The 12,065-nt window shown below is 38.0% G+C and overlaps 1 protein-coding gene across 1 annotated transcript; it reads left to right on the top strand.

Moving 5' to 3' along the window:
• Nucleotides 1-3,282: 3,282 nt before the first annotated feature.
• Nucleotides 3,283-8,478, top strand: LOC132185202 (uncharacterized). Its single transcript, XM_088518501.1, has 9 exons — nucleotides 3,283-3,338; nucleotides 3,429-3,543; nucleotides 3,649-3,727; nucleotides 3,897-4,432; nucleotides 4,637-4,751; nucleotides 5,231-5,286; nucleotides 7,501-7,610; nucleotides 7,719-7,806; nucleotides 8,194-8,478. The coding sequence occupies exons 1-9, from the start codon at nucleotides 3,283-3,285 to the stop codon at nucleotides 8,476-8,478; spliced, it is 1,440 nt and encodes a 479-aa protein (XP_088374627.1).
• The last annotated feature ends 3,587 nt before the right edge of the window (nucleotides 8,479-12,065 follow it).

Raw genomic sequence — 12,065 nt, 5'->3', positions numbered from 1 at the left:
CCCACTGGGTTAACATGTTTAATTTTTTATTTTCATAAATTTTTATAAAGTCAAAGAATTTTATATATAACTTATGTTCATTCATAAATTTTCCCCATTCTGCAAAGATTTTTATTTTTTGTTCTTTTGTATATTTTAACTTATATTTTTCTCTTTTTTCTGTATTCTTAGTAGAATTATAGTTTTTTATTAAGGGTTGGAGGTCTAAAGTAAATGGTTTACTTATAGTCATTAATTGTGAGTGTAAAGGAGGTTCTTCTATATCTGTTTGTGTTGGGAAATTTGGTCCTTCTTCTTCAAAATTTTCTTGATTAGCTGTATAACATGGGGAGCTTATTATAGATTCTACTTTTATACCTTTTAACTTTAAATTTTTATCTCTTCTTAAAGGTTCAATATTAACGGAGGAAGAGGCAGAATTTCTATGGCTTGTATCTTGTGGATTTCTATGGCTTGTTGGTGTATCATGGAAAGCTGTTTCTTTTATCATGAAGGGTGGTTTGCTGAGTCTTGGTCTATCAAAACTTAACCTAACAATACCATCTAAGTATTGTTGTAAACAATTTAGATCAAATGCGGTATTTTCTATTTTTGTTGGAATGTTTTCATTTTCTAATAACCATTCTAATGGAAGTTCTACTTCAGACAAAACTACTGATTTTGGTACTCTAACGTTTACATCACAAGAATGTGTCTGTATAAGTAAAGTTTTATCTTTGAGACTTTTAACAAGAGCATGCACATTAAGATTTGTTTTCATTGACTTATAATAAAATATGTAAATTAATGCTAAAGGTTGGCTTCCTTCTAACATATCGTAACCTGCTGTTTTAATGTTCAAAGTTAAAGCTTTTAAAATCTGTGGATCACTTAAACTTACAGTGAAGTCAGGGAAATAGTCAAAATGAATTGGTCCTTTATGAAGACTAGATTCAACGACTCCTAACATGCTAGTGCTATAATCTTTATGTCTTGCATCACTTAAACACAAAAGTACAGAGGCATTAATTCCTAGATGGACTAAGGGTTTTACTGCAACTTGGATTAATCCTACGTGAAGGAAATTCATTTTCTTTTCTCTAAGTTTTTTAATTACTTCTTTAGAAAGTAATTGACATGTATCATGATGTTTATTTAAAGCATAGACTTGTTCAACTGTTTTTACGCTGTAATCATTGCTAAAAGACAAGGGTGAAAAACTTGATTTATAAATTTCTTTGGTTGGGAGCTTGGGTATGTTCCAATCATGTGAATCTATATTTGCTTCAGGAATGTTATATTCTTCTTCATTAACTATATTAGGTAAAGAAGGCAAACTAGATGTAGAGCTCATAGAAGATGTGGATCTAAACAACCTAGACATAATTCAAAATATTTGTTAAGGACAAGACAACAAAATTGAAGACTTTCTACTCCCAAATGGTTCTCTTTAACGGGTCTTTAAGTGTTTTAGAATAGCTATTTGTGTGTCCTACTGTGTGTCCTCTCGACTTACAAGCCTACCCAGCCTAACTGTGCTGACGGCACAAAGCGTACATCCCATAGAACTTAAAGGTTTTGCTAAAGATAACATCTAAAAATATACTTGTTTTACAATTATGTTTTATGGAGTTAACAAATATATGAATAGACATCAAGATGAACAGATCTACACTAGGCTCTGATACCAAGAGGGGACTCGCAATTCTCCACCTTGGACAACCCTCCACCTTGGACAGATCTTCATACTTCAATTGTCCAAGAAGTCAAAAAATATGTCAAGACTTTGCCTTGTCTTGGCATTCCTGACGTAAAAGCTTTCAAAATTGTAGAAACAGACCTCCAACATTGGATATGGGGGTATTCTCAAATAGAAAATCTCTCCAGATTCTCCTGAACAAATTGTTTGTTTCCATTCAGGAATTTGGAATTCAGCACAAAGTAATTATAGTACTATTAAAAAAGAAATTTTGTCTATAGTATTATGCATCTCAAAGTTTCAAAGTGATTTGTTAAACCAAAAATTTTTAATTCGAGTCAATTGCAAAAAGTGCAAAACATGTTTTAGAAAAAGATGTTCAAAATATAGCAAGTAAACAGATTTTTGCCAAATAGCAATCAATTTTAAGTATCTTTGATTTTGATATTGAATACATCAAAGAAGATCAAAATTCTACACCTGATTTCCTCACTCATGAATTTTTGCAGGGAAAAGATGGTTGAAAAGCCACAATCTAGTAAAAACAAAAATAAAACACCTTCCATTAAGTCACAACCAAGTCACCATATAGTCCTGAGCCCAGGAAATATAAACCCCTATGACACATGTTCACCCATTAACATGTTAAACAAGTTTCAGGTTCTTGGTTCCCCAAGACCTACTTTTTCATCCACTTTAGCATCCCCAAGTCATCCGGACCCTCACCAGTTGGTAGAATGTCCTACAGCAACCGTTATCCCAACCCAACAGAACTCTTCAAAACTCATACAGCAACAAAAATTATATACCAACCAGCCAATTACCCATACCAATAAATCTAGGTTTGTCCAAAAAACCTATATAGAAAACCTGTTTTTTATAGAACATGACCAGCGTCATCTCAAGGATCCTTTGAATCTTGTAAAAAATTATTTCCCTCCTAAATGGAATTTCATTCCATTTCACCCATCTAAATCCATCAATTTCTACAGAGACATTTTACTCCAAACAGCATCAATTACCAAAGACTCTGTCCCAAACAAATTATATCCAGAACATAAAAGAATAATCTTTAGTAAAATGTATATCACAGAGATCATTTCAGCAAAAGAATAGGGTCATTCATCTAATCTCAAAGTTCTGCAGGGCCACCAAGTTCAATATAGCTACTATGATTACATTGAAGCATGGTCAAAAGTACTTATTTATCAAAACAATAATAACAGTCATTCTTGGTATCTTTGTTTTGATAACAACTTCAGCAGTCAGCTCCCTATTTGGTTCAACAGATGGTGGCAAAGTTATGGGATTATTCCTGAGATTTTACCCCCAGAACTTGCAAATGCATTACAGCAGTTCTGTGCAGCTTACAAAGTTAATGAAACAGAAAGTCAATTTCCTTCCTTACTCCATATGGCAAAGAAATATAAAATCCCATGGCTTTTCAAATGGGATTATGCCATTGATCAAGGAATTAACAGAAGAAACAAATATGTCCGCTGGTGAGACAAATTCAACATTCAGAAAATACTTTCATCAATACATAGAGAATTCCCTTCCTTCATCACTCAAAGCAAATTCTTGGCAAGTAAATCACATCTACAATGCCTAACAATTCCTACTATGAGCTCAAGAAAACAAATGACGAAAATATGATGCTGTAAAATTAGCTTGAAAAAGCTCATTGAATGAAACATTCTGTAATACATAAATGAAACTCTAACATACATATTGTGAGATGATTGCTTAGTTTGTTCTGTAACTATTTTCCTAACGTGGGTTTGCCCCATTGGCAGACCAAAAACGAAGGTGGCTCCAATGCTGGACATGAAAGCATTCAGTGTAGCAATAAATCTAACAAGAAGGTTGGCAACAAACTAAATTTGAAGTTATGGGTCATTCCTAGTGAAACACATTCTATCTTTCGTCTAACCTGTGCATGAATCGATGCTCATTTCATTGTAGAGCAGGTTGTCAATCATGGCTCCAGTTGGTTACCTAACGAACGAGAAAAAACTCCCTCTAGCCATTTAGAATCCTCCCCATCAGGTGAGGTTTCTTACCTTGCCAGACATATGCAGTCCTCATTGCTAGAACTATCAGCATTTATGTTGAATACGATTCATTCTAACTTGGTAACAATGTAAAGACTAGTCACAGTTTGTGGTTCCTCATATGCTGATCACAGTGAGCAACTATGTTCATCTCTTCCTTTCAGAATATGCTCATCACAGACATATTTCTGCCACTAATATGACTGGAACTGGCCTTTGGGCACAACCCACAGGTGTGTTATCCGACTCCCACCACAGTGGAAGGCCGCGTGGTAGTGTTTGGGATAGACTGGGCAAGCCATGCGATGGCACACCTGAAGGGAGCAAGACTGTTGATGTGAGTGGTGTTGGTCTTATGAAGCAAGATGAGCAAGTAATTACTCAGCGACCATCAGTGCTTCCTGTGCCAAATGGTGAACGTAGTAGGACTGTGACAGGGGAAGTTCCTGGGCTTGGTAACAACAACCTTGCTGAGAGTAGAAAGTTCGATCATGTCATGGGTACAATTTGTGAACCTCATGCTGTGAGTAACATCGGACGAAAGAGACACTTTGGTGAAGTTGGTGCTGGCCTTGGTTCCGGTCTAGTTCCTTTGGTGGTTAAGAGAAATGTGGGTCTTCCATGCGAAGAAAATTCTCAGGATTTCAAGAAATCCAACTTGACCAAGGATTCCAAAACTACTACTCCAAATCTGGCTTTGGTATGTTTTCTGCCTGCCAAACCATGGTCATTTAACAAGAATAAAAGCATGGTTGCTAATTGTAGCAAGCACAAATTGTGGGAAGTACCATGATATGAGGGTTAACTTGTAAAAGGAATTTATTTGTTGTTTTCCTGACGTATATGTCCTTTATTTGCATATTGGGAGAAGGTTTTACCTTATTCAATGTTTTCATGCATACAGGAAGTTTTAGATGTGAAACAAAGACTGCATCAAATTGAGATGGAAATGTCTACGCTGCGATCAAGACAGGTGACGATTGAAAAAGATGGAAAGCCCAACTTATTGTTGAATTCTAGTAAGTCCATTCCAATAAATGCATCAAGTTTCTAAAGCATTGGATTTATTTGTGGTTTTATAGTTTTTCAGTTTTCTTCAGAATTTGGAGCGGTTGTGGGAACGGGGAGGATGAAGTTACAGTCAGAGGTTCACACTTGTGACCTCTGCAGGGGAAATTTTGTTGGGGGTGTATTTTCTAATTTCTCTTGTTCTTTAACTCCTGGGCCTGGACGTAATACTTTGTTTTACTTGTAAGCTCTGTGCTGACAATGAAGCGTTTCTATAAATTGATAGTGTGTTCACATGTTGGTCTCCCTTGGGCTTTGGGTACCTGTTTGTAGGATGAGAGAATGGAATTGTATGTTTTGAGTGTAGTACCAAAATACAGCTGTTTATGTAGTGAGCTTAACTAGTTGACGGTTGAAAATCAGTGAGTTTATTGTATTGTACCAAATGGTCAAGATCATGCGGGATTTTTTTTCACTTGTCTGTTTGCAGGTCCATCGAAGCTTCCAGAAGAAGATAGTGAATCAAGAACTGTGCTTGTGACAAATGTAAACGCAGAGAAACTTTTTATATGCCCTTTTTCAGTATTAAATCCTCTTAATTGCTTCCTAGATGGTTATACATCGTAGTCTGGTTTAGCTGTCCATTTCAGTCAGACTTATTGATGCATGTTCTTTGGTAACTGTTATTTAGGCCTATCCCTGGCCTTTCGTTCCTAAGTTCAGTCTAGAAAAAACATCATGAAACTATTTGTCAAATGGAGTGGCCGAAATGTTGTTTGAGGATTTGTTGCATAACACTTTTTCTTAAATGGCTACTAAAAATCAATTGAAAACTAGCTATCTTATCCTTTACTATCCAGAGCAAGATCATATTGATTACATTCCCACACATTTAGGCCTATTTGGTGCAAATGATCAGGTAGAAGAAAGAAATAAGGCCCCTACTATGGTTTTTGTGGACAACTGCTTAACTCTTTTGTATCATAATCTGAACCAAAATTAATGATATTAATTGGAAAGGCATATTATGATTGTAGGGAAAGATCCGAAAATATTGAAACTTTCAACCATTGCCATATGAGATGTCAAGAAAGTAATTAACATTTAAGCATTGAGGAGACTAACAGGAAATCAAGAGGCCAAGTTTATAGGCTTTTCAGCTATGCTGATAAACAATGCAACAGTGTAGCCAGCTTGGCACAAAATAATTTGTTAGTAATGTTTTTGTTTTGGTCCAGTACCAGATCGGCATTGGATGGATGCTTGTTGTCTGGAGATGGCGCCAGAGTGACATAGGGCAGCAAAGGAAAATATCTGGCAGCAGCAAAATGAGAGGTTTCTTTATTTAATTTGTAAAAGAGATTAGGAAAACATTGGGGTCAAAACTTTCTGAAGGTTGGGAAAGGGAAATAGAGGAGGGTTTCATGGGTTGTAAGTTGGAAGCGAGAAGGGTTGCAGGATTTTCTTGCAGCAGGTTATTTAAGGGATCTTAGGGTGGCTAGGGATTGAAATTAATTGTTGGGAAAGGATTTGGGTTGTGGGAGAATGGTTATGAAATTCTAAAGAAATTTGTAGCTGGTCTCGAAGCCCTGTACTTTTAAGGTGGGGCAGGTAGCAAAGGCTGCCAGTTAATGGGGAGCAGGACAGAAGGAAATATTCTCTTTGATATCGCTTGATTAACAATAGGTGGAAAAGAGAAAGCTTTAGCAATTGTAGAAGTTACTACTTACACGAGCACCTAACAAGCTTCATCAACTCATAATTCAAGTCGAGTGGATCTTGTTGTTTCATAAAATTCTTAATTCATGGGGGGGGGGGGGGGGTGAAAGTCATGAGAGATAAATGACGCTATTATGCCTATTCCACTGAAGACAGTCTTCAGAGATTCCATGTGAAGATGATAGACTGGAATTTAGGTTTATGACTATTGGAGTATCGTATAGTAGGTGGGCAAATAGGTATTTCTTTCCTTGAGCATAGAACTTCAACTTGTGAGGCGTTTTCACTACACAGGGAAAAACTTGAATTAGATATTTGAAATAATTGTTATAAATGAACGGTATCAAACCTAGACTTCCTTAAGTATTATCTAGGGTTTTGTCATTATCGCACCCCATGTTCGGAATGAAAGCATTACATCAATGTAGACAGAATTTTAGAAAAATATTTTTTGGCATCATGGGTATATTTTCTAAGCATCATGCCTAAGGTTTCTTGTTATCACATCTGGTGTTAGGGGTGAAAGCAGCATTACATCAATGTAGACAGCATTCTAGTAATCCTATTTCTTTTAGGACATAAGCTCCAAGAGATTAGCCTATGGAGGATCCAGATTAGGCCTTAAATTTTTAAGTTTTATTTGTTGAGTGCATTTCAAACTAAGTGACAAGGAATTGTTTCCTTAAAATTTCAATATGAGCTGTTATTAGAAATGGGGACTTCCCAATTCCATATTTATGTTTTGCACAAGTCCCCTTCCTTGTGCATGGCTTTGTGCTTGAGCCTTTGTACAAAGGTTGTACCTGTAATCCAACTCCCTAAGGCGAAAAGGAACAGGGAAAGAGCAATAGACTGCACCAACCTACAAAAATGAAACGGTCCCTTTGAAGTAGTCATCCACAATATCAAATGAACCATCATCTTTGGTAAATTTACCAAGGGCTATAGTTATAGCAATCTGATCCTTTTGTTTCTTTTGTGCCGCTGTCATTGTCTAATAAAAAATCGACTTATTAAACATGGCTTGTTTTGGAATATCAGGTACATTTTGCAGGAGCCAATAAAAAAGCGTTATCATTGTACTTTGCCAAATGTGGGGCAGTGGTCAATGTGGTGACTTTGACTGACAAATCAACTGCACTGCAAAGAGGGTAAATGAAATTCCTTCATCTCTACTTTGATGGTCACTAAGTCGGTACATGTTCTGTTTATATATTGTATCTTTTACTGACAGGTTAATGAATTTAATTCTCTTTTAGGTCTGCTTATGTTATATTTGCCAGTAAGGAATCTGTTGACAAAGCATTGGAATTGAGTGGAGCTCGATTTTTTTCAAGGCGCATAAAGGTAAACAAGTCCTGATACCTCCTATAATCTCTATTTGGTTGATCATTGATGTGCTGAGATATGAGTAGATCAGAATTATGAACTGAGAAAAAGGCTGAACTGGAGCAGTCTTATATAGATTGACTCTTTTGTTATATAATTTTTTCTGATGACTTAATTGAGGTTGAGACATAGAAAACTAGATAGTTGTAACAAATCAAATGATGGAGGTTACTCCCAATGTCCTCTCAACTTTCTCCCATTCCTTGACCTGCATATTAAGATTTTCAAATAAAGGGACACACTGCAGCTAGCTTAAATCCCTCGTGGACCCAACGATCTACATGGATTTATGAGAAATTAAGATGCATATTTTCTTTTTCAATTATCCTTGTACTTGGTGTGTAGGTGGTAAGGAAGGCAGAACTAGCTGGTGCAACATTAGGACCAAGCCAGCTTGCTGGGAGTCCATGCAAAGCACCTTTAACTCACAACAATAGAAATTTTACACCCAACAAACTACAATGGCGAAGGGCATCCACCTCTGATCCATCAGAATCATCAGTGCCATCAACTGTTAAAGTGAATGTAGCTGCATCTTCTGCAACCCAACAACAGCTTCCTAGTTCACCTGCATCACTTGGAACCAGAGAAGTGAATTCTTTGTCTGGAGAGCACCCTGTCACTTCCTAATTTTTTAAATAATCACATTTACTAATTGGTTGCAAAGCCTTGAATCGAACAAATCTCGTCAATGGGGAAGGGATACTATTGATCTTAGTAGATGTTGCCCATAATGTGGTGGTAGTTGGATGTATGGAGTTTGATCAGCAGTAGCTTGATTTGAAAAATCTACTTATCCTTTGAAATGATTAGATTAATGAATCAGGATGCAAAATTCTTTTCTTTCATATGCACTATGTTTTGTTGACTTTGTTGGTAGTTGGGTTGGAGCAACAATTCTCTTTTTAATTTTGATGGTTTGAAGATGATTTGATAGATTTTGATTGATTCGTAAATCGTAACAGTTGCTGCCCTGTGTGCTTCATTTGAAGACAATATTATTGATAATCGGTTGATTTCTCTATCTCTCAATTGGTGGCGTTGCCTTTGTGTAGAAACCCTGTCACAATTTTTTTGGTAAGCTATCCAGTCACACTTGTAACCTTCAATCTTGACTCTGTGAAATCCCACCATGTCGGGGCTTTGCCCCACTTGTACTTCAAATCGAATATCTTTGTTGGGTGGAAACGAAAAGGCAACAATTCAACCGCACAAACTCATTTGAACATCCAAACACCTCATTAACTTCCAAGGAAGATATTTTCCTCCTTTCACTGATTTTGGATAAGATGGTGATCGTACGTACAACATGCACAAGTTGGTCTCCTTGACTTCAATAGAATACAACATCAAATTAAATACACGAAAATGGCAGTCCCTCTACACACCAATTCTCAGCCATAGCAATCATGGATTGTCCATGGACAGCTTCATGACATTAATTTCATCTAATTACCCATCTCTCTATCTCTCTCTTCCTTAGTCCAAACCATGGCTTTGCTCTCTGTTTGGTAGCTGAGAAAGTCCTTTATGTGGCCCTAGGAATCCTACAGGAAAAAACATTTATTTGACACATGCTGAAAGTTGAAGGTAAATGATGAAACTTAAAGCATAAGAAAGAGATTAAGGTCAGCAAGTGTGATAAAAAGCCAACGTTCCTGTCTTCCTAATTAAACTTTTCTGCATTCCATACACATCAAACATTTCTTTATGTATAATATATATTTTTTTTTTGATAAGTAAATATGATATAAAAGAGCCCAGAGGGGCGCAACCCACATACACGGGAAGTATACAAGAGAGCGCCTAAGAGGGAGAAAAATGAACAAGAAAATCAGAGAAGCTAATTCCTATAGGAGCTAGCCAAGCGGCCGTCCAGGAATACAAAGTAAAGAAGAAAAAATGAGTCAATTCCTCTATAGTCCTAGTGGAGTTTTCAAAGCATCTAGCATTCCTTTCATTCCAAATACACCACATAAGACACAAAGGGATCATCTTCCACACTACCGCGCTTCGAGAACTTCCTCCCGACCACCAACAATCGAACAAGCCCCTCACCTTGCAAGGCATGACCCAAAACAGCCCAAACCGATCAAAAATAGTATGCCAAAGAACACTTGCGATCTCGTAATGGAGAAGAAGATGATCAACCGACTCTCCATTCTTCTTGCACATACAACACCATTCCACTACCACTATGTTCCTCTTCCGCAGGGTGTCATGAGTCAAAATTTTGCCTAAGGCCGCGGTCCACCCGAAAAAAGCCACTCGCAATGGCACCTTTGTCCGCCAAATGCTCTTCCAAGGAAACAATTCATGATCACATTTGGACAAGGCCTTGAAGAGAGACTTAACCTCGAAATTGCCTTTCTTAGACGAAGACCATCGAATACAATCCATAGAACCTAAGGATATCTTGTACGAATACAACGGGTCAAAGAAGGAGGAAATCAAATCCATCTCCCAATCCTGAACCGACCTCACAAAAATGACATTCCATTCGACAACCCCATTCCTCCAAATAAAGTTATCCTTCACCCAAGCTTCTTTATGTCTGGCTATGCTGTACAAAGACGGGAAAGCATGCTTCAAAGAGGAGTCCCCACACCAAATATCATGCCAAAAACGAACTTTTGAACCCACCCCCACCTCATAATGAATACCTTTGGCAAAAAAACTCCAACCTTGCCTAATGTGCTTCCATAAGCCCACACCATGGGAACCCAAAACCTCCTTTGTGCACCAACCGCCCTCCTGATCTTCATATTTAGCTTTGATAACCTTATACCATAGAGCCTCACTCTCATTAGCATATCTCCAAAGCCATTTACCAAGAAGAGCTTGATTAAAATGATGCAACTTACGAATGCCAAGCCCACCATACCGAAGGGGACGACAGACTTGATCCCAATTTACAAGATGTAACTTATGCTCTTCTCCCATCCCTCCCCATAGGAAGTCTCTTTGTACTTTCTCAAGTCTTTTAGCTACACTTATAGGAATCGGAAACAGAGACAAAAAGTAAGTCGGAAGATTAGAGAGCGTACTCTTAATAAGAGTTAAACGGCCTCCTTTAGAGAGATACATTCTCTTCCAACCTGCCATCTGACGCTCCATTTTTTCGATCACATCATTCCACATAACCTTATCCTTATGCCCCGCCCCAAGAGGGAGACCCAAATACTTCATCGGCAAGTCGGCAACACTACACCCAAGAATATTAGCTAAAACCCCTATGTTCTCCACCTCACCAATAGCCACAATTTTAGATTTACCAAGATTCACTCTCAAACCCGACACAGCTTCAAAACATAAAAGAATGAGACGCACATACCGGATTTGCTCGATTGAATCTTCACAGAAAATCAAAGTGTCATCAGCAAACAAAGAGTGAGAGACCACTAACTCCGATAACCCCCTATTTCCCACCGAGAAACCAGTCAAAAAGCCTTGGTCAACCGACACATTCACCATCTTACTCAAGGCCTCCATAACCAGCACAAAAAGTAACGGAGAAAAAGGGGATCCCCTTGCCGAATTCCCCTTGAGCTATTAAAGAAGCCTTCCGGAGAACCATTCACAAGAATGGAAAATCTTACCGAAGTAATACACCACTCCATCCACGCCCTCCACCTCTCACCAAACCCACACCTACGCAGCAAATACAACACAAAGTCCCAATTCACATGATCGTAGGCCTTCTCCAAATCTAATTTGCAAAGAACACCAGGCACCCCTGACTTCATGCGACTATCCACACTTTCATTTGCAATAAGGACAGAATCTAGGATTTGGCGTCCCCCAATAAAAGCATTTTGAGAGTATGATATGATCTTACCCAACACAGTTCTCATCCTGATTGCAAGAACCTTAGAAACAATTTTGTACACCCCTCCCACCAAACTAATAGGCCGAAAGTCCTTCATCTCCACCGCATCTGCCTTTTTTGGGATCAAGGAAATAAAAGTTGCATTCAAGCTCCTCACCAACTGCCGTCTACGATGGAACTCGGCAAAAACCGCCATGACATCATGTTTGACAACACCCCAGCAGGCTTGAAAAAAAGCCATGGAGAAACCATCTGGACCCGGAGCCTTATCACCATCCATGCCTTTAACCACCTCCCAAACTTCCTTTTCCTCAAAATCTCTTTCCAACCACCTATTATCCTCCTCATCTATGGACAAAAAAGGCTGGTTGTCCATTCTAGGTCGCCA

Source organism: Corylus avellana, chromosome 7 (assembly GCF_965113065.1).
Source record: "Corylus avellana chromosome 7, dhCorAvel1.hap1.2, whole genome shotgun sequence".
In the NCBI taxonomy this organism is placed as follows: Eukaryota; Viridiplantae; Streptophyta; class Magnoliopsida; order Fagales; family Betulaceae; genus Corylus; species Corylus avellana.
The sequence above is the reverse complement of the archived record's forward strand: the minus strand, read 5'-3'. Positions and strand labels throughout refer to the sequence as shown.